The following is a 27,907-nucleotide window of genomic DNA, read 5'->3' as shown; positions in this document are numbered from 1 at the left end:
TGATTGTTTTAGTTCTCCATAATTTCTATATTTTCTGAATTTTCTTCAGATTGCCAAATCTTGTAATTTCCAAATTTGTAAAATACCCCCTTTTTAAGCCAAAATTATTTAATACTGGCTGCAATGCTGACCTACTATTCCTAGTAATCTTTTTGCAGTCTAATAACTGCTCTTTAAACAGAGATGGTTGTAGGGGGATAGAATATAAGTAAATAAAGGTAGTATAGAAAGTAATCTTACCCCCTAAAGAGTTGCAGCTGGGTTAATTATTAAAGATCAGGAGCAGGCCTGATGTTAACAGGCCACAGCTGTAGCCAATAGAAGAGTGTTATAAAAGAGTGGATTGGTTGATTGAGGGGCTGGCATCAGTTGGCTGCTGTGAGGACAAGGGAGAGTCAGTGCCTGGAGGAGCTGCCTACGAGAAACATCAAGGAGGTAGGACACTCCAGCAGTATAGAACCTTTGCAATATAATGACAATAGAATCTTTGCACTATAATGACAACAGATAGTGACACTTTTTCTTTTCCTAATTATTTTCTTTTCAACTTAAATTCTTCACTATGAACTCCATAATCCTTATTCTTCCAACTAGTTCAAACTTAACTTAATTGATATAATATTTCAGCAACCATCTTACTGAATTACTGAAACTTTTCTGTGGTACTCCTTCAAGCAAAGATTCTAGAACATAGTGTTTGAATGGTATATTGAGAAGATCTTATACTGCTGAGAAGATATTCTATTGCTCTGTCACAGGCTCTCTGTAAACACAGGTTGTCTCTTAGCACATTTCCTGCTTTCTCCTTTCTTCCTCATTTTCTCCTAAATTGATTCATGGTTGTGTGGTCCATCTTTTGGTATTTAGAAGCACAAATCGAGACTTAAAATGTTTTACTTTAAGTCCATCAACTAAATTTTATTTCCAAAGCCTCATTCCCACTCATCACCCTTTAGATTTCATAATAATATAGTAAACATCTTTGTTGCTTAAACAGATGAACAGAAGCTCAGTTCTCTCAAAGAGGCTTTTTACTTTTCTTGCTGAAGATTTTTGTTACTATTTATTCCACTCTTGCCCATTAATTCAAATCAGCATGGCTTCTGGAAATTCAATGCAAGTCCTGCACTTTCTAATACCTTTCCATGGAGTTCCTTATTTTCACTAGGACTTTATTTTTTTGCTTAGTGGTTTTGAATTGGAGCCTCACTTTGTTATATTATTTTTCCTCTGGTTTTTTTGATAGTTACACTTGAATTTCTGCAACTCAAATACATGTTGTACTCCAAATCATTACCTCTGCAGAGTTATTCTTACATCCCTAATTTTATACTGCAAACAGATCAGAGCTGGGTAAAAGTAATCCTCCAACCCCCCCCCCCCCCAGACCAGCTATAGAAAACTCTGACAACAAGAATAAGAATCCTGAAGACTGGCATTTCTGCTAAAATTTTGTGTCATGGAAATATATCCTGAATTTATTATGGTCATTCAAATTACTCCCAAGAAATTAGCTTATCGGGGGGTTTAATGGCATTTACATGTCTGGGGAGTTTCTAAAAGGTTTCATACAGGATTTTTGTGGTGCAGAAAAGCAGTCTGTTCTTGACAAACAGCTGCCTTTAGGTCCACATGAACAAATGCAAACAGAATTCAGTGTTGCCCACAATGAAGCAAATTCTATATCCTTGGCCAAATATATCTAATAGAGTTACTTCACTTTGGACTGTGGTTATACTAAAATGCCAAAATAGAAAAAATGAGACATTCTAGAGTATGGTTCACACGATCTCAAGCCTGAAGTGCCTCCAGAGGTGTCTTTTTCCCTTTCCTGCAGAGAGAGCAAACAATTTAGAGTATTTAAGATTTAAATGACTCAAGATTTGAGCCCAGGCTACAACTTTGCTTTCAATATCAAAGTAGTGATAGATATTCATGTTACTCTGTATTTTTCTAAAAATACAAACCATATCAATATAGTATATTCCTATCCTGAAGGAACTTGCATATTTCACAGCCTGAATAATGAAACTGTCATATAACTTACAAAGCAATAAAGGCAAGACTCAAAAATAATCATTGTAGTGCTTGAAATTATTAGTATTTTAAATGTATTGGCAAACAAAAAAAGAGAGTGAGAAGAAGAGGAAAAGAGAAATTGAGCAGCATCAAAAATAAAATTCTTTTATAAAATTAAGTCTTCAACTAAGTCACCCATTCCTGCAAAATGCAGAAGTACAGTGGAAAAGAGCACAATCTCAGGGTGCACAGATGACATTTCTCATTCATCATAATACCAAAATGTCTTATTCGAAATTGGCTTGAAATAAACAAATGAGGCTATAGTTCTCCATATTATGCAATTTTTTAAAATTACAAGTCTTCAATTAAGTCTTTTAAAGCTGAATATGGAATCAAAACTCAAAAGAATGAGGGGAAATTTTTTTAATAGAAACTATTATACAAATATCAAATAAAACTAAAATAGAATTTAAATATTCATAGCTGCTTCTTTGTTCCTATATTTCAATTATTAACACTTTATATTAGTTTTTGTTTCTGTGAAATCATTTTTTCTAGGGGTTTTTCCTTCATGTTGAAAAAACAGTTTTAGGAAAAATTAGAAATTTAATTGAATAGGAAGCATAAGAAGGAATGAAAAGTATATGATGTTAGAGCAATTTTTTTCATATAGAAGTTTCATTTAAAACCAATATTTTTTCCCTTTAAGAACTTCCAAATAAATGCTTCCTCAAAATTCCCCCAAATTGTCTATTTTATTATTTGTTATGTTTTCATAAACTGTTGTTTCTTGATAAAACTTCTGTCACACAAAAGTTTCTAACTGAAGAAATTTCCTCCTAGATAGGAAGATACACATCTTTTTACTGATATGCATGAAAACAATTTTCTTAAAACTGATGTTTTATAAGGTGACATCTTCACATATAAGCCCCCAAGATATATCAAGCTGACTATTTTATGAGATTTAATTTTACTTACACCAAAATCACAAGTGTCTGTTTGCAACACCTGCAGAGCTTAACTGTGGTTATCCAGCAGAAAAATACACTTAAATCTGATCAACCCAGTGGTATATTTTAAAAAGTACCTTAATGGATATGTCCCCACTTCACCAGCTAAATCCTAACTTTACGCTCTGCTCTTAGCACATTCCTCATACAAAACTTCCTTAAAAGTACCCAGAGAAAATCAAACAAGTGGTTTCTTGAAGGACCTGCACAAAATGACAGTAAAAGCAATAACAAATGCACTCTTATTAAATGTAGTAACTAAAGAAATCACAGTACCTCACTTTGCTGTGGTGAACCCTGTGAGTTGTGTGGAGAGAAGGTAAGTAATAATTTTGGATATGAAAAGATATTAACGCTACATGTACGTCTATACAAAACCAACCAAAAAAACTCTGGAGACAACATTTAAGCTGCTGGGAGGAAAATTGAAGCCCAAGCCCTGCATATTAGTATTTACTGACATACTTTGAGAATCCCACATGCCTCCAAAAACAGAAGTAGAGGAACAATATTAATCTAAAATTGAAGAAAAATTGCAAGGAAAAAAATCTGATTAATTAATAACAGTAGACAGTAGAAATTAAGAGAGCTGTTACAGGAGGAACTAATTGCAGCTGAACTGTAAAGGAACCAGATGGCTGGCACTTCAAACAAGGCTTCAAATAGGTTGTAAAAGAGTTCTTAAACAGAAGAATGAGGGAAAATTGACAGCTATGATAAAATATGTACCAGGTGCATATGTTTAGGTATGTAACATTGAACTGTAGCATGGAGGTACAGAGGTTTAGAGGACAACTTTAATGAATGAAATGATGGAGGAGAACAATAGTCAAACAGAAGGTGGAAAAAACCAGATTAAATGAATTAAATTATTACAATAAATAAAAACATTTCCCAAAGTGCTTTCATGCAACTATTGAATACCATGCTCCATGATTATGATGCTACCTGACTCTTCAAAATCTGTATAAGACTTACTTGGAAAGCAGATTGTTGCATCTCTATATACGACAAGGGTGTAAAATCAGGTGGCCAAGAAATAAAGGAAATAATGATGGATAGTTTTATAAACAGTAGCCTTACTGTGATGGAGGTCTGGTAGAGAAGTTTGCACACTTTTCACGAAAAATTAATGTTGCTATATTTATTGACACATTATGCTGCAGGTTTTTGTCTGCCCAGATCGGTGTGCTTCGATAAATTGAGCATAGGCTTGAGTAAATAGTTCTGTTACAAGGCAGAGTTAGGGCAAGGCAGCTGCATTAAGAAGGAAATTACAGTTCAAGGTAACAGAATTGGAATTTTGCAGCCTCTTTCAATCTTATCACTGTGTTTTTATCATAGTCATTCATTATTTGCACTTTGAAATACCTTCCTGTCTTTCATCACAATAAAGACAAAAGTTTTCACAGAGGCTATAATACACTTCTCTCCTCCTTTCCTGCATGAATAGTTAGTACCTAACAGTAAGACTTTAACTCAGATATTTAAACTATTTTTTTCAGTTATAGTCCTGACTGAATAGGAAACAATTTTCTTGCTTTTGAGCTGGGTTGTCATTGTCCCAGACCTACGTACCAGCAGGAAACATAGAAGGTCAGATACCTGTTAAAAGAAATGTTGAATATGACATGGAAGTATTTTATGGAATGAGATGAAACCCATGTGATTATTTAAAAGAGGAAGATGAACTGGAGAAGGCGAGGAAGCAGAAATAAGAAGCTGACAAGGGGAAACTGAACCTGGAAAAATAATACTTAAGGATTATAGAAGAAGGATAGGACAGTTCTGTATTCTCTGCAAATATACATCCCATTAACAGGCAGAAAACAAAGGAAAACACTTTTATCTAAAATTAGCTTACAGTACTTCTATCAGCTTAAGCCTTTAGTCCTCTTAAATTTTCTTTTCATCATTTGCTCAGCCTGTACTATGGGCCAGTGTACCCATGAGGACATTCATGCAGTAATCACATGTCAAGTAAACTAGATGAGGATAGTGATTACTTTTAATGACTAATTAACTTTGCTCAACTGAAGTGTCAAGCAAGTTACAAGAAGAGAAGTTTCTAATCAAAACATGATCATACATGAAAAGCTGGGCTCTGTATATTTCGTTTAGGAATTTAAAGACACGGGATTGGTTTAGGGTTCTCGTTAGAGATGCAATGAATTGTTCATTGCTTGGGGGTTTTGTATCCTACAGTTGTTTATATCAGTGCAGTGAGGCAGGCCACAGATCAAGCTGAATGACTCACTAAGAGAAAAAATAAAAGTACAGGAAAGAGAGGAAACAGCAGTGTCCCACCAATGTCCCCGTTCCAGAGCAGCACTTTACTACAATTATCACTGGCTTCAGAGTAGGAATGAGAAAAACGTGTTTCCATTTTCTCTCCAAAGTATGACCTACAAGGATGGAGCTTTGCAAACAAGTCAGGGTGGGTATTTGGCAGCAGAATGTTTAGATCTTCTTCAAAGCATTCCTCAGTCTGCTCTTAAGGATGAACCTTATCAGACACAGACAAGTGTTGAAAAGGCCAAAACACAGCACTAAGGAACTGGTAAGTACGCTGGTTTTAAGTCAACAAATAAGTTAATATTACTTTCAAGATGTAAAATTTTGAAAAGTCATTTAAAGAAATGAACACATTAAAGAATTTAAATTAGGCTGCACAATCTGTTTGATAAAGTATATTAAGATTGGTTTGCCTTTTTTAAGGACTAAATTTGAAAAATATTTTTCAAAGTAATAGCTAACCTGTCTTGAAAAGAAACATATAAATCTCTATTCAACCAGGTTACTATCAAAGCTATTATTTTTTCTATATTGACAAGTTTTCTTCTGTGAATGTCTTATTATATGCTTGTTTTAGAAGGAATTTAGAATTAGCATATTTATCAGGCTTCTTTTGGGTTTTGTTTTTTAAATGTATCAGTCAGTTAAATACAGAGCAGTGTAATATTTCTGTACTGGAGAGAAGCTAGGAAACCTACCCACAAACCTAGTGCATAATCACAGTCTGCCAGGATATATTTGTATTTTTCTGTATTCTCTTTTGAAACAAAAACTGCTTTAAAAATGCACAGCACAGCTTGTTTCAGACACTTCCTTTTACTCCATAGTCCTGAACAGCTTTGCTGAGACTTCATGCAAATTAAATACTTCATCTTTGGTACTGATTTTTCAACTGTTCGCTGACTTAGTCTCTCAAGACAAAACCAGGGTTGTGCTGAGCAAAATTTGTGACCATAAACTATATGGTACAGTTTCAAATACAGTTTGTGTTATCCACATGGATTTCAGACCCACAGTGTTCAAAAGCAGTTGAATGCCCCATACTGTGCTGCTGCTTTCCACAATTCCAAAACTTCCAAAGATAAGATGAGTTCTTTAGGCAACACACAGCCCTCATAGATAACATGAGATTTCTGTTTATAAGATTTCAGAGCAACAGATTGCTTTCCAGACGGATTTTTCTTGTGCCTACAGAACACATTGCTTATTTTGCAAACTGGCAAGGAGAACAAATTATGATGATGCCTGCAGCAAATGACTTGCTCTGTATTGCTCTCCACAGGTCACTGCCTCCGAGGATTTCCCAGGACTGAGACCAAAAGGAAATAGCCTGTCTCAAATAGGAAACATTCAACATGCTCAAAAAGGATGCATTACTTTTCAGGCCAGAAAGTCTGTAACCAGCAACATTTTTCCCTTAACAGTTAACCACTGAAATGCTTTTGAAATGCTTTTTTGTAAGGTGTTTTGTGTTGCTGTAGTACCTGTTTCATTTTAGATTCACAATTATGTATAATGACTGTTGCACATATTCTAAGAAATGGTCTTAGGATTACTGGTGGTAAAAAATCCACTTTCCTTTGTGCTTTCTGTTTTATAATTGCTGACAGCATCTTTTCATGTCCATAGTGTTTTTGACAGATCTTCTCATGTGTATTACCTGGTGTTATAGCATATGAGTGCACACAGTATAGTCATGGAGTCAATAGAATCATAGAATAGTTCCGCTTGGGAGGGACATTTAAAGGTCTTCTAGGCCAACCCTCAACCCCCCAGCAGCACTCTCCTCAGCTGTGACACTTGGACTGACACAAGGCAATGCATTCCCATCAGTATTTTCGGAACTGCTGCTGTATTTGAACATTCTCTGCTCCTGTACACAACCCCACAGCTGGCAAACCAAGGTGGGACACAGTGCTGAGCCAGCACAAATGGACACCCAGCACAGCCATCCTGCTTAGTGCCTTGATAGGGCAGCCTGGAGGAACCCCTCACATGGGAATCTCCATGGCACCAAGGAGACCTCTGCAAGACCATGGAAATGGCACTCACACCTCAGTGCCACTTGCTGTCCCACTCTTCTTTTTCCTTTTTAATGTATTTGCTTGAATACAAAGTATCTTCTTAATGTTACAGAGATGTTGACAGATTACACCTGTCATTAATTAGTACTAACAGGAACAGTAAGTGGCTTCTCAAATTTTTGTTGATACTTTCCATCCTGATTTGATATTATTCTACGAGGTTGCTAAGCTTCTGCTCTTAAGAGGCTGTCAATTAAGGTAAATCAATTTGGGAAGGCTTTGTGATGTGTGTCAGATTTCATAAGTTAAAGCTACTACTTGATTTTCACTTCTGACTAGAGAGCTGATGTCCTGCTTAACTTAAATCTTTTAAAGCCCTATTTGATACTGCTCTATATTTCTCTTCCCTTTTTACCAAACATGTTGTAAGCATGTCAGTTTGAGAATATTCCTCTATTATCAATGAAATAAGAATATTGATTTAAGAAATACATATTAGAACAGTGTACGGGGTGTGGTGGTCTCTATGAGGAGCAGGTGGAGCTACTTCAGGCTCCTCCAAAATCTCAAACCTCTCCTTCCCTTTATATTGTAGTTAAAAATGAGAAGGTAGAACAATGGTCCTGTTTTGCTAAAAAACCTAACACAAGCAATTTTTACCAGTTATAACAGCAAACAATTTAGGTGCAAAATAGACTTTTGTAGATAGGATCTGCACCATAATGAATACTTCAGTTATTGTCACTATCCACCTAAGTAGCTAGAAAAGGCTGGTTTATTTTCTCAGCCACTGTTCTCTTCAAAAAATGAATTGGAATTTACAGTATCTCCCTGCTGTATCAACAAATATGTTTTCTCACTGTGCACTGTGCAAGGCTTTATAAGAAATGCAAGGAGAAAAATAACATAAAATCAAATGTTAAGGTTTTTTTTCTTTTTTAATTAGCCCATTATTAAGAGCTTTATACAAATTTGAACAACAAACAATTTCAGAAAGCCCGTTGCAATGTAGACTCTTTTCATTTCAGCATAAATCCTATTTTAAAAAGATACTTCACAAAAATAATCATTTGTTCTAAATGAACAGGACTTTGATTAGCCCTTAATAACTCTGGTAATCTAGTTAGTGAAAAACAAAGTAAGCTAGGGAAACTATTACTGGTGTTTTAATTAAATTACTGATCAGAAGGAATATGTGGCTGGCGACAGTTTTTCTCAATTTACCTCCTAAGCATCCCGGCAGTGGGACATGCATCAGCTAAACTGCATACCCTTCTAATTACCTTTTTCTGCCTTCTGCCTGTAAACAATACATAGGTTTGAGTTTACACATAATTTTCCAAGACATACAGTCATCTCAGAATGTTCATGTAACTTTTAGTGTTGACTTACAAATACAGAAAGACCACCTTTGTGAGCAACAAAAAGGGTTTATACCTTCACTATCATCACAAAACTGTGAAGAAAACCTTTTCACTCCCAAGAGATGAAAAAGCATCAGCAACTCTGCACTCCTTTGTGTGCTTTTGAGGCTGGAAGTTGAAGTACATTTTAAAGGGAGGAGTATGAATCTCAGAAAATAATTTCCCACCTAATCTCTAACTACTTAATGTTTTTACAGGAATTCTGCCAATATTTTACATGCAGTGGCAATAGTCAAGCACTTAACATATTGTTGGCACCAGCCAGCAGTCAGAGGTAGCTCTCAATAGAAAGGATAAAAGACTGGAACAGCTCACACAATGAAATATTAAATAGATTTCTCTGTCAAGTAGGAATATCCCGGTATCCCTACATCACTAGTACTCTACTATCATGCCTTGCCAAAACAAGAATATGTTCAAGAGTTTGCTTTCAAAAAGACAGTAGCATTGTATTTCTTCCAGAAATAAATAATTTATAAAAAGAAGCAGTGCCAACAAATCACTGGGGAAAAAAATTAACACAATACTGAGCTATTCTTTACCTGCAGATTTGTTCTAACTTTGGATGAAACCAAAAAGTGTAAAAAAAAAAAACCAAATAAAACCAAAATCTAAGGCAAAATTAACATTTAGATATGCATTTGTAATATGAAATAAAGAACAAACTCGTGAGGAAGTCTTTCCTAGTGCAACAAAAAATAAATAGGCAGTTTAGGAGCAAACACAGCTGAAAGCAATTCTAATACCAGTGAATGCGGAATGGTTGCTGCAGAAAGTGCACTGAAATTTGGCTTCCCACTTACCTGTTATTGAAAGGTACAAACTGCAGGTTACACTATATCAACAAAAAGCATTTAAGAAGAGAAAGGGAAAGAAAAGTTTAGAAAGTGAGTCTCCAAGAAGGTGCCACCGAAGACTGGGTCAAACTACATATGTGTCTAATGCTGTACTCTTGAGAATTCCTTCATTCCATGAGAAAGAATTGCATTTCAGTCATTAAAAAAGTAATCAAAATGTCTAATTTGTGACATGTTGGCATTAGTTTAAGAGGCCGGGGGGGTTAACTATTAGGTGATTTTCCTAACACTACAGTAAGTAGGTCCAATTGCAAGTGCCACACCTTGTGGATGAATAATTTCAAAACATGGTTCTTTTTAGGATGAGGATTCAGGTAATATATTCCATCCCAATTTCCAATTCATACTTGAACAGCTCTTACAAAAACACATATTAACTTGACTGTGCTGTGGTACATTGATAAAAGCTTTAAAAAATGCAGATGGAAAATTTAGTTGTTAGCATGCCAAATCAGTGTCAAAACAAAGTCTCATCTCACTATTTTTGCAACCTTTTTGAGACAGGTAAATGGGCAAATGGCAGCATGGTGAAACAGAGCGTTCACCATGCAATAATAATGACAAGTAGTAAAGGAAAAATTAGACTGTCACCAGCATTTAATGTCATATGAAGTAATGGCATTTACTCCTTTAAGGAATGTAAGCATCAATTCCATTAGGGACAGTTTTCAGCCCTTTGTCGAGAAGGTAAATATTATTTTATGCATATCAGCTAGCACTCTAGTGGTATAGCAGTGCAAGATGGGATCTTCTCCAAATAAGTTCAGACATGCCTTTTACTGCACTGAGAAATTGGAAATCATTTATCCTGAGAGAAGCATTTAACTTTCCAGTGTAGTCACTAATGGTAGGTGCCTCTGGAGACCAGAGGGAGATTTGGTCTGCCTAATTTAGACAGGCAGACATAGGAGTATCTTCTGTCATGGCAAGATTTCCTAAAATGAGGAAGACTTTATTTAAATAAAAGCTCCAAGTAATGTCTATTACTTTCAAAAGCAGTATTCTTTTGGTATTCTCTTCTGAAAGAAGAAACACACTGGATAGACCAAGGTCCAATTGCCTGCACTCACAGCTCCAAAATATCATATTTACTTCATAACCTCAGTATTTGTACTTGCAGGAATGATGAATTAAGCATGGTTTAAACTTATTGGGGAAGAAAGGAAAATAATTCCCATTACTATTTACACCATATGAAACTGACTTTGCTTATCTTGATTACCTATTAGAGTGATAGTTGCAGACTGCAGTACATAAAAATAATATGCACTGAACCCATAATTTGCCTGCCAAGAAGATAAATGAATGAGAAGGGTCCATCATTCAAAACTCTCGAAAGTACCAGTCTGTACAAGTAAGGAGTTTTACAGAAGAAGGTGACTTTTTCAAGTCATATTCAGCACTGACTGGTTCATATCAGTTCCTGTAATTTCACTTTGTTGCTGTGAATACGAACCTGTGGAGTCCAGGGCACAGATTACAGGCATTGGGGTCCAACAGAATCAAAAACTTCTATTGATTTTTTGGTAAATCCAGTATTTACAGAAAAAGGAGGATTACTTTGTGAGCCTCTCACAAAGGAGAACTGCCCAGAAACCCAGCCTGCTGAAAAGAGATACTGTCACTTATGCAGCCAGGGGTTGATTTCAGGGGTTTAAAGTTTTTAACAGGAGACAACCTGGAAAATACAGTTTAAACATTGGATATTTACATATTTTAAAGCAAATTCATTGCTTGGGATTTTTATGCCTTTGTATAACCAACAGGAAAAAACTAGAGGAGATGCTAAGAAATCCGTCTGTTTCTGTATGCAGGGCAGATTGGTCTGGATTTGATTTCCTAAGTTAACATTAAGTGTGAGTGGAAAAGGATCTCAAAAATATCTGCACTTTTGCTATTTTCGCCCTAAAAATGAATTAAAGTATACAGTTTGTAAATTTCAGAAATTACTGGTTTTGAGAAACTTCACCAGTATGTTTTACTCCCACTAAATTAGCTATTTAAAATTTTGAAGTTCAGAAATACAGCTTGGATAGTGTGTTATGTTTAAGTATGACTGTTTCTGAGGCATCACCACAATCCATTAAGCTCCCCTTATTTTCTGCCCCATTGTAAGCTTAGTATGTGATTCATCTTTTTTCATACCACACAGGACAAAAAGGTGATCTTTTGTATTTCAGTCTCTACCTTACAGTCCTCATCTTCTTTTCCCAAGCAGTAAATGGTGAAGAAGAAAGCTTTTTTGCAGCTTCTTCAGCTGGGGAAAAGCACTTATATGTCAGGTCTCTAAGGATTTTGATGCTCTCTTTATCCCTTGACCCTATTTTCATACTCAGAGCTACAAGGAACAAAACTATCCCACAGAAAGAAAATATACTTGGAGGTTAGTAAGCATTTCAGTATGTAAATTGTATGTCCTTTTCCCCAAGATCCACTCAAGTCTTTAGGGACAAGGGCAAGTAAGCTCTCAAAATGAAATACTTTATAATGGAAATTTTCTATTCCAGTCTTTTAGGTACTCACTCAAGGAGAAAACAACACAACTTCAAGTCTCTAGAGGAAACCAACACAATAAACTATACAGAGCAGTTTCATTATAAAAGGAGGAAAGCACTCCTGATAGATGGAACTTACCAAGTAATATTTACAAAGGTTATCTTTGTATAGTATTTTGTAGTTATTAATTAAACCATGGCATCCCTTGTAGTGAAAATTGCATTGATTTTTCCCACCATTGTAGATGGCATTTTAATAAAGAAGAGAGACAAAAGCATGATGCTGAAGCTGGAGGGATAAAAAAGATATTTCTTTTAAGAAGGAAAGAATAATGATTGCCTTTGAACTTCAAATCTAATTCCACTTCTCCCAGAAAACAACACTACTGATGGAAAAGAAATTTTTCTGTTTTTTTTCTTTTTTCTATTTCAGAACTCTGTGTTTTGTTGTCAGAGCAGAGTTATTGTTCACAATTAGAGATATAAGAACCAAGAGGTTTCACTGTGAAGCTATCAGTAATATTTCAACTCCAGAAACCATGTGGAAAACTGTACTTAAAACCTGTCAAGAAGATGTAAAAACAGAATTAAAGCAAGTCCTTAGATGGATATAAATGCACTAGGCAAGGAGAAGACATTTAATATCTCTAATTCTCTTGCTTGGGGAATGGGGTAGAGAAGGGAATTTGAGACAATAACAGTGAGAAGCTTCATGGCCTCCCTAAGTAGCCTCTCCTTTTACCAGTGCAGTGAAGAGGATACTGGGTTAAATGGGTCACTGACAAAAAATGCTTGTAGAACCTTTCTGGTCAGTGAGCCTTCAGATCAGAGTGAAAACTTGTATTTTTAAACTGAAATACAGCGCTTTATTTTGTTGCAGCTGCTGTTGTCAAAATAACTGTTGTCTTGTTGTCTTTGACAGAATTATGCTTTTGTCCTCTAGTTCTGTGCATATAAATGTGGCATGTAACCAGAGACACCTGCAATCTTGTAAACCTATTGCAATAATATAACTGTACAGAGCCACATTGGAATTGACTTCCTTGTAAGCCTTAAATTTAGTAAGTCACAGATATGCATACCAGGTAAATAACACCAACTTTCATTTAGCAGGCGTGTGATTTTCATTCAAACTTCCTAGTTTTTTTATCTGCCATCTCAACAAAGTTAAGAAAGAACCAAATTTAACAAAGAGGGAAGAAGGAAATTATGTCTTGTTTATTATGTAAACATGTGCACCCAGTTAATATCCCTGAATCATCCTGTTGGTGCTTCTGTATGCTCACTGCAACGCTGAGCTGTAGTGCTCGCAGGTACAGATGGCCCAGCAACCAGGGCCTCACTTCCTACATTTATCTGCCATATGCAAGCCTTTTAACTAAATCATTTTTAATAAGTGAAGTGAGACACAGAGCAACTAGTGTTTTGCTGTGGATGTGCACTCAGCAGAAACTTGAATTAACCTTTATGGTGCAGTAAAAACACTTTCATTACTAGAGTGGTAGTTAGAACTATACTGTATCCATAGGAAAAAGCTCCTTACCTGGACAACATGTTTCAGCTTGTCAATAATTTGTCTTATTACAGGATCTGTTCCCTTCACCTTTACTTCTGGATTTGCAGACTGAGCTTTGATTCCACTGCCAACCACACGGCGTGTATAGCTAGTTCGATACAGAAACACACATAAAAATGGTTTAGTAACTTAAGTCTACTCTCAGAGAGTCATCTTCTAGTTTGTATTGTCTCTCATGGCACCAGCATACCTCTTTAAGGAGATGCATTAATTTTGTGCGCATTTTTTTCACAAAAAAGAAATACAACAAAATATAATTACTCCATTCCACAAAGTTCTGTTATTTATTACCATTTTAAGTTTACTGCAAACTTTAATAAGGAAAATTATCTACATTTTTTAGCATGAAGCATTCAGCCCTGTGCATGTCTTTTTGTGTGTATGCAAAAAGACTGTGTTCTATTTTGATTTTGCTAAATTCAACAACATGATGATTGCCTTAATGTGTGACATTTCAAGGTCTTAAAACAAACTCTAGATTCCATACACACTGTATGTTCAGAAATAAACCTGCAGATTTTTAGTGGTTTTGTGAGTGCATGCACAGACTGAATATTTATTGAAAGATAACGACCATATTGTGCATTAATTATTTAGCATTGCATAAATTATATAAGTAAGAGATGGCCAAAATGTACTTGGTATGTAGATATATAAAAAGACATCACAACTAGATATAAGCTGATTCAAAAAAGAACTGCTTCAGTAAGTAGAACATTGTTTACAATACATCAAAATTCAAAATACAGTAAATAAACTAGCCACTGAGCAGGATTCTGTAGCTTATTAAGAAGCAATTCTTCATTCAACTTACCATATTATATGTAATACTCAAGTTATGCAAGAAAAACTGAATATCTAGCTTCTCATCACAGATACTGCACATTATGCAAATACTCTCCATATGCTATATTTTTTCAGTGTACTCTATAAGAGGATAGCTCTATAGCTCTCTGTCTCAAAAGTATTTTGCCAGCTGTTATGCTGTAAGGAAAAGAAAGGAAATAACCTTATCAGAGTAAGGAAATATCTAATTCCTGCCTCTTAGATCTGCATATAAGTGCAGACAACACTGCATATTTAAATTTTGCAGAATTTGTTTTATGAAAAACATTACAAGTCCTCTTAGCTCTGCAGAAAAGCTTGCATGTATGCTAAACAATGAATGCAGTTCAGTAAAAAAAGGTTGCTACATGACAAAAATATTTTGTCCTCGATCTTTTTACTTAAATTTCACCCTAAATGAGATTGAGGATGTTCCTGAGGAAGTGTAGACACTGAATAAATGAATGGCTCATATTCTTGAAGGGGTGTTACTCTGATTTGCAGCAGAGAGCTTTTTGTGCTGCCTTGTAGCAATGGAGCCATTTGCCAGCTTGAAGTGATGGGGAAAAACTTTGTATGTAGGGGTACAAAATCCACAGTCTGCCTGCTTGTCTTGGGCCATTGTTTAGTGCAGCAATTTGGGCAGGGTCAGCAAACTTTCTGATAATTCTAAGTGTGAAAAAAAATTAAAGTTAAACATGAAAACCTTAAAAAAATTCTTTGACAGTCATTTGTATAAAACAAATAATATAAATAAATAAGGAATTATTTATATATTCCTGAACAATGCTGCAGTGACCAGAAAAAACAACTGGTTTAACTCAACATACTAGTTTAATGGAACACCAAAATTTCTCTTCACACCATAACACTATAAAAAATCTTGAAGGTTATGTCTATTCTTTTAATCCAGTGGTCTTGTTCTGTTTCACAGCATGCAAAATCTGTGTTCTCACTTTCTGTCACTCAGAATTTTCCAATTAACACCTTTTTTTCAAATGCTGCAAACCCAACTATTGCACATTTTCCTGTGAATCGCATAACAGTGAAAAAGAATACCCTTTCTCTTTTCTTAATTCAATGATAATCATTTCTCTAACCATGCAAGAAGAAATAAATCATGCAGAAGCTGAAAGTTCCCTAGACTACAATTTTATTAGTATTCACTCACCTGAGAATTAGTTGGCTATGAATCATTCAAGACTGACTATCATTTATTTTTCAGCTATTTCTACAATGAAATCAGAAGTTTTGCACAGCTGGTACTTGCTGTAGGACTGACTCTTTCACATGAAAGAAAGTAGCTGGGGTAATGCTGTCTTGAGAGTGGACCTGATATCAGGAGTTTCAATCATGTTCTCTGACCCCTTCAGAGTCAACTTTCTCTAAATTCCTCTTCACCTTTTTTCAGTTGAGAGTGGGGAAGGGTAAGAAGCTGAAGCAGAAGTGACATGCATTGAAACAGTGACAACTAGCACACCAGTGCTTGATAACAGCAACATCTTTAGGTCTATTAAACAAATATTTGGATCAATAGCTACTGGTAGTAACGACCTTGGTATTACTTTTTCTTATTTCCCTGAGCTGTTTAGCATATTTCCACCTTCTTTCCCACTACTGATCCTTCTCTCACCAACAGCTGGCATGATCCTTTCCAGGGTTTACAGAATGAATTTGTTATTTCCCCTGCTTTCTGCTGCCTGGCTTCCTTATCCTTCATTTTCCAACAGAACAGTACACCTTTCCACCTAAAGCCTTCCCAAATACTACCCCCAGACTCTTCAAACCTTGCTCTGTGAAAACTGACACATTTCATCCCATTCTCCTGACATTTTTGTCTGTTACAGGCTCTAGAAGATCCCAATTACCATACAAGTTTATGTCAATACAGAAAATACCAATCCTTATATACCAACACTTTGAACCCAGTATTGGTATAATCACTACACATTCCAAAGTTTTCTGGTTCATCAAATTTAACAGATTTTACCACATTCCCACCTCGACTTTTAAAGGAGTTGATATTTTTCTACTTTAAAAAATCCTTATACTTTTGAAGTGATGAGTTGTTACTCAAGCTTTAAAATTATTTTACTCCTTTGAGAGTTTTTAATTTTACATTCCAAGACTTCAGTCTTGAAATTGATCCTCCAGGTTCTGGATGTGAGTTCTCCCCCAGGATCATACCAGAAGTAACCATCACATATGGAAAATGAAGAGCTGGATTTCAAAAATTAAGATTCATTTAAATGGAATTCGATTTGGAAGAATATTTTGCCCAAAATATATTTGGTTTGCTTGGCAAAAGCAAAGCCCAGGGATGGCTGCCGGAGTGGCTTCTGGGACAGGATGCCAGAAGCTTTCCCCAGAGCGGAGCCAATGCCAGCCAGCTCCAAGACAAACCCACTGCTAGCCAAGGCCAAGCACGTCAGTGATGGTGTAGCACTCCTGTGACAACAGATTTAAAATGGAGAAAAAACTGCTGAGCAAGAGGAGGTGGATGAGATGAACTGAGAACATGAGAGAAACAGCCCTGCACACCCACATGGAGAGAAGTCTATGCTGGAGCAGGTTTGCTGGGAGGTGGCCCTTGGAAGAACCCAAACTGGAGGAGCCTGTTCATGATGTACTGTGCCCTGTGGAAAAGACCCACGCTGGAGCAGCTTGTGAAGAACTGCAGCCTGTAAAAAGGATCCAAGTTAGAGAAGTTCATGGACAACTGACTCCCATGGGATGGACTCCATGTTGGAGCAGGGGAAGAGTGTGAGGAGGAAGGAGTGGTAGAAGAGTGTGTAATGAATGCCCAAATGTGAGTACACTCAATGTATTGAAGTAAATTATTGTACAAGTTTGTATTTTTCTTGTTATTTGGAATCCTAACCCATATTAAATTTGCCTTCACTGCAAGGTGATCCAGCTTTGACCAAATGACATTAAAAACTCTCGTTTAACTTTGAGTTTGTTGTAATTATATGCTCTGACAAGTCATAAGGCAGATTGAAAACCTTTTTTCTTTCTTTGGATGTATAATAAAGCATTGACAAAACCTTATTAAATATTGCTGTATCAATTCTTACCATAAAAGTAAGATTATGAATGTCAACATGGTTATGTTTAATCTACTCTTTGTCTGCTTGAAATGGTATCTTTTGCCGACAAAAAATCATAAATTACTCATAAGTTGTTTCATACTCCATGTAATTGTGTTTAATTAACAAATGTCTAAAAATCTAACATCTTCAAGTATTCTAATGTAAATTAAATGATCTGTCGAAGCTAAATGGGCTATTGGGAATCTGAGCACGGTACACAAAACTTCATCCCTGTAGATTCACATTTACATGCAAAATTTGTTTCCCTTTATTTGGGGGAAATAGGAAAATCTCAGACTCTTGGTTTGAGAGACTTCATTCATTTTAAAGTTTTAATATGGCATTAATCATTTTCTGTAACTCCTAATGTACAAGTAATGGGAAAAATATTTTAAGGATCCCCACAGAGGTAGTCTGACTTAAGCAAGTGTTGCTCAGATTTGAATCCTGGGGAAAAAATATGACAAATTTCTTGCTAGAGAAATAATAGACCCGCCATCTGTGCTCCTTTCTGTACAAGCACGGTAATGTATCACATCACTTTAATAGGCAGACTTGGTCCCCAAGTACTATTCATTTTCATCAGCATTAGGAAAAAACCCCAAGAACTAATATATTTGTATTCTATAAACATGTTTTAAAATGATGAATAACAAGGTGCCCATTTTCTGAGCTCAATATATGAATATTCATACAAATACCTATAAATTACCTATTACTCTCTATTGTATTTATGAATACAATTGGTGGAGTTTACTTTTGATTCTCTCAAGACAAAAGAGAAAATCATGCTTTATTTGCTATCACTGATTTCTTGGTACATGCAGTTGGAAAAGCCATTAGAAGTAATAAATACATAAATTCTTGTTTGATTCAGCCATTTTGGATGTGGTGCTTCAGGAAGATCTGTACAGGTATGTCCCTCCAGCACAAAATAATCTGTATAACACATCTTCGGATGACAACTAATACATCATGTTTATGGTCAACCACTGATTATGATTTTCCTTTTTGAGCTACTTTTATGCACTTTGACCATGTTTCAAGTGGGAGATTAAAGTAATGAAAAGTGTACTATGACAGAAAAGTTATTGTGCAGAACATCCCTACATGCACTGGCAGTCAAGCCTCTCCCAAGAGACCTGGTGATATTCCACACTTCAGCAAGTTTAGCTGGTCACTCCATCCTGATGTGTCTCTTTCAACTGCTACCATCACCACCTGTCACAGCTTTCTTCTGGCCACCAGTGGTGTTCCTCAGGAATCACTACCGGGGTTCGTCCTGTTGAACACCTTTATCAATGGTTTGGAGAAGTGGCTCAAATACAGCCTCAGTCAGTTCACAAATGACACCAAATTAGGGAGTGTTAATCTGCTGGAGGGTGGGAAGGCTCTGCCGAGAGATCTGGAAAGATTCAAACAATGGTCTGAGGACAATGGCATGATGTTCAGCCAGGCCAAGTGCTGAGTCCTGCACCGGGTTCACAGCAACCTCTTGCAGCACCATAGGCTCGAGGAAATGTGCCTTGAGAGCTGATCATCAGAAAGGAATTTGGGGGCGCTGGCTGATGCACAGCTGAACATGAGCCAGCACGTGCCCAGGTGGCCCAGCACTGATTGTCCCTCTGGCATGGGTGAGGCCTCACCTCAAATCCTACGTTCAGTTTTGGGCAGTCATGTCAAAAACGACATTGAGGCATTGCAACATATCCTGAAAAAGGAAACAAAGCTTATGAAGGGTCTGGAAAACATGTCCTATAAAGAGGTCCTGTGGAAATTGGACCTGTCTGGAAATTGTTTAGCCTGGAGGAGACTTGGAGGGAACCTCATTGCTCTCTGCAACTACCTGAAAGAAGGCTGCAGTGAGAGTTTCTTCTGCCATGTCTCAAGTGAAAGAGGAAATGGCCTCAAGATCTGACAAGAGAAGTTCAGATTAGATATAAAAAAAGCCCAGATCACTGAAAGAGTGGTTGGGCATTAGAATAAGTTGCCCAGAGAGGTGGTAGAGTCATCACCTCTGGAAGTGTTTGAGAGGAGTCTGGGGGATATGGTTTATGGTGATAATGCTGCTATTTTGACGGTGGGACTAGATGATCTTGAAGGCTTCTTCCAACCTTAATTACGATTCTGTGTGAATCTTGTGCTTTTCAGTGCTTGGGACAATTGCCACTATCAAGAGCTACTCAGGAATCTGTGCATTAAGTTGTCAAGTTACCCTTGGTAACTTGGTAACAACTGGGTAACTTGACAACTTAATGCACAGATTCCTGAGTAGCTCTTGATAGTGGCAATTGTCCCAAGCAGAGAATCTCTTAATGCAGAGATTCCTGGGTAGCTCTCAAAGTGCCAAGGGTGATGAAATTGAGATGACTGTTGTGGTTGGGACAGGGTTACACAGGGCTACATTGCCTTAGCCCTGAAATGCTGTGTGTGTCAGACAGTCACGCAGCTGTAGGACGTTCAGCGGGGCCAGAGCTGCCGCCTGACAGAGACACTGCCTGACAAAACTTGTTTTGATAATCACTTTGTGGCAATAGAATTCTCATCGTCATTTGTGATATTTCATCTCAAATGAAATCTTACTGCATTAGAGTAATCTTCATGACAGTAAACAGAACACAACCACAAATTTCTCATCTGGTAACAATGATGAAGTCTCTCTCCATCCACCTAATTTTCTGCATCTGAAACCAATTTGGTGTAAATGATGCAATGCTGGCTCTCATCTGCTTGAAGTAAGCAGTGAAATGCTAGAGAACTCTTTAAAGTAAGTGTTTGCTTCTACTGGGTTCTTTGAGAAGATCCAGATGATGAGAATATATGCTCAAGAGACCAAACAACTTTTAAAATAGTATATTTATTTACCTTCCCTGTTTTCATATCCTTTAACTGCCATTAATACAGTAACCAAGCTGCAATTTCTGCAGAATGTTCTCTCCTTTGTGAAATGGATTTTCTTTTTTTGTATCCACTAGTTTTGAAAAGTAAGCCTTCATGTACTGGCCTTGTTAAGGGATTTGTTTTGTTCAGCTTCTCACATTAATTGAATTCTAAATTACTTCAGAACTTAGCTTGTTGGCACTTACAAGTTTCGAGCAAGCACCTGTATTTATATAGTCTCACTGTGTTTAAGAATGGTAAAATACCACAGTGTGCCCACTACATTTTGTTTTATTTCAGACATGGGATATGATTTTTAATAACTCAGCTTGCTTGCTTTATGATTGCTGATAATTACTGGTTTACACCTGCTATTGTTAGCATCTGCATCACGGCTGGGCATTTCAAAATTCTGGTAATGTTATTTGAGAAATTAACAATTACCTGAATACAAGTGAAAAATAAACATATGCTACAACAAATGAGTAAGAGTGTTCAGTGGTGTAAATTTTAATTACCAAATATGAACAAATCAAAGAATCTCTGCAATAATAAAAACTACTTGGAACTTAGACATGCTGGCTATTTTTTAGTGTTACGTAGTTTTTAAAGAGTAGATATTGCAAAATTAGCTTCAGAAAGTTTGTAAAAAATATCTCAACACCTAGCTATCAGAAACAGTACTTGTAGTTATTCTAGGACAGATCCCATTTCCCCTAGATATTTTCAATACATTTTAATTGATAAAAATTTCAGTAAAATAAAATATAAAATAAAATGTATTTGAATTTTTCAATGTTTTCAGACCTACAATTTAGTATATGTTTCTAAAAAAACAGATTGCATATACACTTGTTAAACATGAAGAGTGGAAAAAAAACAGAGTAAAGTTGTACCACTGTTTGTGCTTCAGAAAAAAAAATTTGCTCCTATAATTATTTAGGCTAAAACATAACTTTAAAAAGACAGGTATATAATTTTTTATCATTGACTAGACCTGCCTTGTTAAAGGAAAACAAAAAATAGCAGATTAGTCTTAAGATTTCTCTACATTTGAAGACTAAGTAACATGTTTTTGAAATAGTGTTTTTAAAAAAGATATTCCATTTTAACATAGCTATTTGAAACTAGGTTCACATGAATAAAACAACACTGAAGTATATATTAAAATATTATAGAGTCTTTTAGAGTATTTATTTCAATGAATTTCCAAGTGTGGCACAGTCCTGTTTTTTTTATTTTGTACAGTACAAGATCTTTTATCATCAATAATTTCCATTATGTTCTAATCCTACAAAACATTTTTATGCTCTTCTAAAGCTCATAAGCCCCAACATTCCATCACGGCCTTTGTTTGAACACTAAAATTTTTGAAAGGATTCTGTATGTGGTTGGAAGCCAGTTGGCCAAAGTTTCAATGTTGGCTTGTCTCCCAAAAATTAGCTCTTAACAGGCCTTGAGAAGTGCTAATGATGTCCTGAAGGCTTCCTTGGGCAGACAAGTTTCCCTCTAGAGATTTCTGAAAGCATCAGCTGGTCTCCAGTTGCTATGCATGGAACATGTATTTAGAAGGATTGTTTTACTGTGCATCTGAAATTTTCTACAGGATGTCTGTAAGTCAGACACTCTCCTTTTTTGCAAATAATGTAACTTCTATTAAGAGCTACGTTTTCTTCAGAAGAAAAAATTCTGTAACCTACATACTGAAAATTCATTTCTTAAAGCTTTCTTCTAGCACAGCAAATTTTATACTGTTTCAAAAATTACACAACTTTTGAAGAATTTTCACTCGAAAGATGCCATCGAAATTTGTCTTCTTGTCAATTAATGGTAATCACAGTAATAGTTATCTATCTGCATCTATCCCTGCAGCATGTTGCTCTTTTCTGGACAGAGACACTAGTCTTATATGTGATGCAAAATGAATGCTCCAAAAAGCATGACAAAACATGTCTGCAATGCACCTCAAAAAATAAATGTGTTCTAGTAATTGCAAGGTCTGTAAAAGAGAAAAGAAGAGCTTTGAGACCGATATTTCATTTAAACTAGGTGCTTTGGGTAAGTCACATGTTTAAATTGAGAAAATAAATTCTTATTACATTAGAAAATAACTAAACAGCAGACATATGCAAGTGCACTAAATCTATATAAATGAGGACAACAGTATCTCCTTCTTCTTGTAGCATTCTGGAAATCCTCTAACAACCATCATAATTCTATTGTCCCTTCATTTAATGGAGCAAGGAAATGAGAGATATTAATTACCATAAACAAGCACATAAATGTTTACAGCAAATAGCTGGCAAAACAAAAGGAATTACCTTGGAAAAACAATTCAAGCAACTTGGAAATACAAAGCTGTCAAGCCTAATTAGTGTAAAATCGAGAGGCCTGCTTCCCCTATAGGATACTGAAATATTTCTTCTTGGAAATGACAAAAGGGTCATACAACTGTGGCATTATGCAGAACATCAAACCCTGAAGACAGAAGCATGACATGCCATATTTTGTCCAACATAATGCTTCAGTGCAGAAACCAAGGGTCCTCTAGGGACCTGGAATGCACCTGATAATTTTGGGACTGATACCTGACACAGCCATCAACCTCGTAAGAAGTACACCACTACAAATGATGTCAAAAGTGCACCTTTACAATCTGTTCTTTGTTATTGAATGGTTTGGGGGTTTTTCTGAGGTAATTTATGGAAAATTAGCACAAAATGAGAGTAAAGCTCTGGTGAAGGACTATCAAGCAGATAATTAACTTGAATATGATTATTGATAAAAGAAAAAAGGTTATTCAGCAAATAAAGGCCATATGGAGGAATCAACCTAAGTCACTGTGCAATGCTGAGTGAAGTGCTATTTCAGGAAATTCACTGACATGAGCTATTCAACAGATTTTTTCTTGTTTATCCTAAAGAATTAAATCCCATATGAAAAAGTTGCTTTATGCTGTCCTTCTCTGTTGTCCAAGTACACCCAGAGTTAGCAAAATATTGGTGAATAATTAATAAATCAGTGTAAGCGGCCAATCCATCTCTGTGGCTTTGGGCTCCTTTTGCCTTCCTAATTTATCTAAATGTGGATTAATGATAATGATGCATACTAGGACTCGATGACTCGCACACAACAGATGACACTTTTTATCTTAAATGTTTTTTGAAACCTATGCGCCTAATAGTAATTGGGAGGGGGGATGGGGGACAGGAAGGGATTTGTTATTTGTTGCTTGCTGTTTTGATTTTGTTGGTTTGGGTTTTTTTTTTCTCCCAGATAAAACACTTCAGTGTAATCTGTTCCCATTTTCAATACTATCAAGTCTTGGAGAATGTAACATTTTCCTGAGGAGATTCCTGAGGATGTAATTGCCTCTTCATTCAAACAGTTTTACGCTTACTCAAGCACACTTACCTCATATACATCTGTGTGGAAGGAAAATCAGTCCTCTGGATGACTCCACATTTTGGATTGGAGAAAACTTTTCTCAGCAACTAGAAGTTTGTTCAGGAGCCAACCTGTAAATTTTTTTCATTTCACAGCTTTATTATTCACAGCACTTTTGCTGGAAGCATTGGCATTCCCTGATTTGCAAACTACCCACATTGCCTGTTCTCAGAGCACTGTGAATAGCTCCTATGAAGAACAAATATAGAGTTATGTATCAGAAGTTCTACAGCAGGCTGCATTTTATTAAATAATAGAAACAAGCATTACACTATAATGCCATTTATGTGATAGTGTTACTTAATCTTCATGGGAAATTAGGCTTTTTGTACAATGCCATATTTTAGCAATTACAGTAAAGGAACTTTTCATTTTGCACTGGTGCTTAACTAACCTTATACGAAAGACAAGTACAGTTGCCTTAACCTTTGGTGCTTTTCACCCTCCATGACATACCCATGGAGAGCCATGATGGGTGTTTTTTTAATGTATTTCAGGACAGATCATGAAGAATATAGACTTCAAATAAAGTTGTACTCAAAGATAGTGGCATATGCATGAAGAACTTCAGTTTCAGAAGCCATTAGTAGCAGAGTAATCAGCTGAACTTCTGTTCCAAGTAACAAACTTCTGGAGAAGGCTGAAGGATATTCTGGGAAGTCACTATGCACTTATCTGGACTGGCCTATTAAGACTTGTGTCCTTCATTTCCAATTCTGTTAGACAAAATTATATCAGTACCACAAAAGCATGTTTTAGATGCACACTTTTAATATCTAGCAGAATAGGAATAATGTCAACACTATACACTAAGAATATCATGACACAGGGGACAGGAGCAAGGGTAAAAACATGTTCAAGGATCTTTCAGTGCTGGCCACAACATTTCAGCCCAATAGTTCTTGCATTCATGTGTCATATGGAACCATCTTTTAATGTTTATTTTAAAAGATGAACTCACTCTTTATCTTTTGTGGGCACAATCAATAAATAAATGAGCTAAGAAAGTTGATATAGATAATGTTTAAGTGTTTAAAGACAGGGATTGTATTGGAGGTTTAAGAGCTTTGATAAACTTAGGGGTTTCCCTTTCTTCCCAACCATCCCTTCTTGTGTCTTTTTACAAATTATACCTATCACATTCAGTTATTTCTTTCTTTTAGATAGAGATGAGTAGATGTAAAAACATTTATTTTCTCTTCAGTAGGAAAAGGTTCATAGGACCCTGGTGGTAAAAATATTTTAACTAAATTTTATGAAGATCATATTTCCAGGTCTTTGGTTCAGTTTTGTTGTCATATGAATCACAGTAATTGTTCTGTGTTTGGCCCCATTGTGAAAAAAAATGCAATAAAAATGCAGCAGTGACTCCAATTCAATCAAATCTGAACAAAATACAGCCTTTAGACAAATGCCACAAATTTTCACCCTGAGAATGCTCCCCATAAGAAGAAGAAATATTACGAAATAATTAGCAACTGTACTCCACCTACTTATTTTAGCTATTGAAAAATTAGGCATCTATTGTCTAAGCATCTACTTCCCACAGAGTATGGAAATGGAAAGAAAAAAGAAGGCCCTCCTTCTTTTGGGAAATAAAGCAATAGCGTAGGATGAAATGATGACTTGTCCTCTCCACTGGATATGCCTCCTAGACAACCAGTCTAGACACAATACTGAACTTTTAAACACCTAAACTCAAATTAGATTGTCTTACCCTTGGGGTACTGCTTTCTGAAGTGGTAAGCTTCCTGAAGCAAGCCTATTATTCTCTCTGTTTTTCAGTTTTCCATTCTAAAGTGATTAGAATTCTTGCTAACTTGCATCATGGAAAGCTCTGTGAAAAGACAAGAGCTAAACATTATGATATGTCCAGCTATTTCAGTAATGGGAATTTTATACCTAAGCACCAATAAAATGCCAAAGAACTTGGCTTTTTTTTTCTGGAACACACAGTTCAGTGCATTCTAGAAAACAGGACAGATAATGCCAAGATTTATCTTCCCTTTTGTTTCTAAAGAAGCCCAAAGTATTTAATTTACTGAAATATTCAGCAGAACCAGACAAATTGAAGGAAAAAACTTATAAAAAACGAATATAGATTGTAATGAAATGCTCAAAGCAAGGAAAAGAAGGGTTCCACTTTCTTCCTTTGGGATCAAAATGAGAATAATTTTATCATCTATTATAAGTTTGGAACTCTATGCGACTGCTTAGTATGCAGTCTGATGAGGGAATCAATCTGCATATAAGATAAGGCTATTCTCATGGATTTGATTTTTAACTTCACTTGTGATATTGCCTTGGTTACAGAAATTAATGTCAAGTAGGCAACAAGGGGTTCAAGGATAATGTAAGTCAATCAGGCTATCTTCTGTATAGGAAACACTGTCAAAGGAAGACAAGAAAGGGCAGTCAAAGTGTTGCCAAGAAACATTCTTCAGGAAAACAGTACCCTACAGCAAATATTTCTTGTCTGAAAATACTAAATGGAACTTGTGTTGCAAAAATATGTACAGTTTCTCTGTATATTTATGTATTTGTATGCATGTATACGTACAGGCATCTCACTTCTGCTATGATCTACATACTAAGCCAAACTCAAGTACCCGTGTCCTGTATCATGAAATGGTCAGAATGCTTATGAAAATGGCTGGATTTTAAAAGCACTGTAACAGTGAGGAATTTCACTGAGAGATAAAAACATGCTTCAGTATCATGGGACTTGGGAAAGTAGGGTTTCACTTGTGTCGACATATTCCTGATTTAACAGTGAACACGCTACTGGAAACCAGGTCTTCCACACTACAACCGTGTTACAGTGACATTTTAGTCATAAGTTTTAGGTTGTTGGCTGATGGCAGGAAATTCCGTATGCAAAATCTCTGGAGGGAGAAAGGGCAGCTTTAAAATAGGAGTCATGATAACTAGCACAGTGACAGAAATTAATATGTTTCTTGAGCCAAATATCATTTTGTGTTTATCAAGGCACAAAAATTTCAAGTAACCTTAAAAATATTTCACTTCAGTGGGTTGTTTTTTATTAATTCTATCAATTCTGTGGAGTTTAATTCAGTGTCAACTGATAGGATTAAACATAATGATTCAAGTGATTGATGTGCTTCAGATTATTTCATGCTGTGACACAAGAAAGAGCTGGTAACAGGAAATTCTCCTCTCTGTTGACAGAGTGTTAGTCACATCAGAAGGCCATTCACCTACAGACTAATTTGACCAGAGAGAAAAAGGACTGTGGTTTGTTGTAAATAGTTGGGGAGGAAATGAAGGAAGATAAAAGTTTCCATACCTTTACATAAAAGTGCATAGCCTTTCTCTTACAGTTCCTGGATAAAATGATGAAATGTGCACTGCAGCACGAACTAAGACATCTAATTCCTAGCAAGCCATCCTGATCACTGGACTAGAGGCCTGGTCATTACTGAAATTTTTTTTTCAACTCATGAATCTCAAATAATTCCACATAACCTAAAGAAATACAATTTGGACAGACTAAGAACTGTGTTTGTGATGCCTGCAATGGCCTATACCCCAGTGGATTTCTAGATGAGCAGCAGCCCTGAACCCTCAGTCATACCCTGGTAGTATGTTTCTAACTGCTGAATTAAAGGAAGCAGAAAACTTTGCCTTTTTTTTTGTTTTGTTTTGTTTTGGTGTCTTGGTTTGGTTTGGGGCTTGGTATTTTCTGATGCATCCTAATCCATTACATATGCTCTCATAACACTTAACAGATTGATTATTGAATATAAAACAGCCAAATCCTTCAAACTGTGAAGCCCACAGAGGTTGGTGCTTGAGCTGGAATTCAGCTCTTCCACACTCTTATCCCTGGAATAGGCATTTAATAGCCAGAGAAGAAAAAAAACTTGGCAAGCAGTTTAAAGAGGAAGCGCCATATAAAGTCAAGCAATAAATATATGGAGCAACATGAATAGCCAT

At 36.1% G+C, this 27,907-nt stretch overlaps 1 protein-coding gene and 1 long non-coding RNA gene across 27 annotated transcripts in view; one reads left to right on the top strand and one right to left on the bottom strand.

Annotated features, from left to right (window-relative positions):
• The window catches only part of GPC5 (glypican 5), a 610,346-nt gene that overhangs the window by 403,460 nt on the left and 178,979 nt on the right, over window positions 1–27,907 (bottom strand). For all 26 annotated transcript variants that reach the window (XR_012579095.1, XM_074535608.1, XM_074535598.1 and 23 more), the window contains one exon: window positions 13,674–13,794. Coding sequence is in view for 25 of the 26 variants with exons in the window: in XM_074535608.1 (XP_074391709.1) it covers window positions 13,674–13,794 (121 nt within the window). In the remaining variant the exon portion in view is untranslated. The remainder of the gene's footprint in view (window positions 1–13,673; window positions 13,795–27,907) is intronic.
• Window positions 361–9,805, top strand: LOC141728232 (uncharacterized). The gene is made up of 3 exons (XR_012579096.1): window positions 361–435; window positions 5,435–5,595; window positions 6,613–9,805. It is a non-coding gene; the product is annotated as an uncharacterized LOC141728232 (long non-coding RNA).

The sequence above is a fragment of the Zonotrichia albicollis genome, chromosome 2 (assembly GCF_047830755.1).
Source record: "Zonotrichia albicollis isolate bZonAlb1 chromosome 2, bZonAlb1.hap1, whole genome shotgun sequence".
Taxonomy (NCBI): Eukaryota; Metazoa; Chordata; class Aves; order Passeriformes; family Passerellidae; genus Zonotrichia; species Zonotrichia albicollis.
The sequence above is the reverse complement of the archived record's forward strand: the minus strand, read 5'-3'. Positions and strand labels throughout refer to the sequence as shown.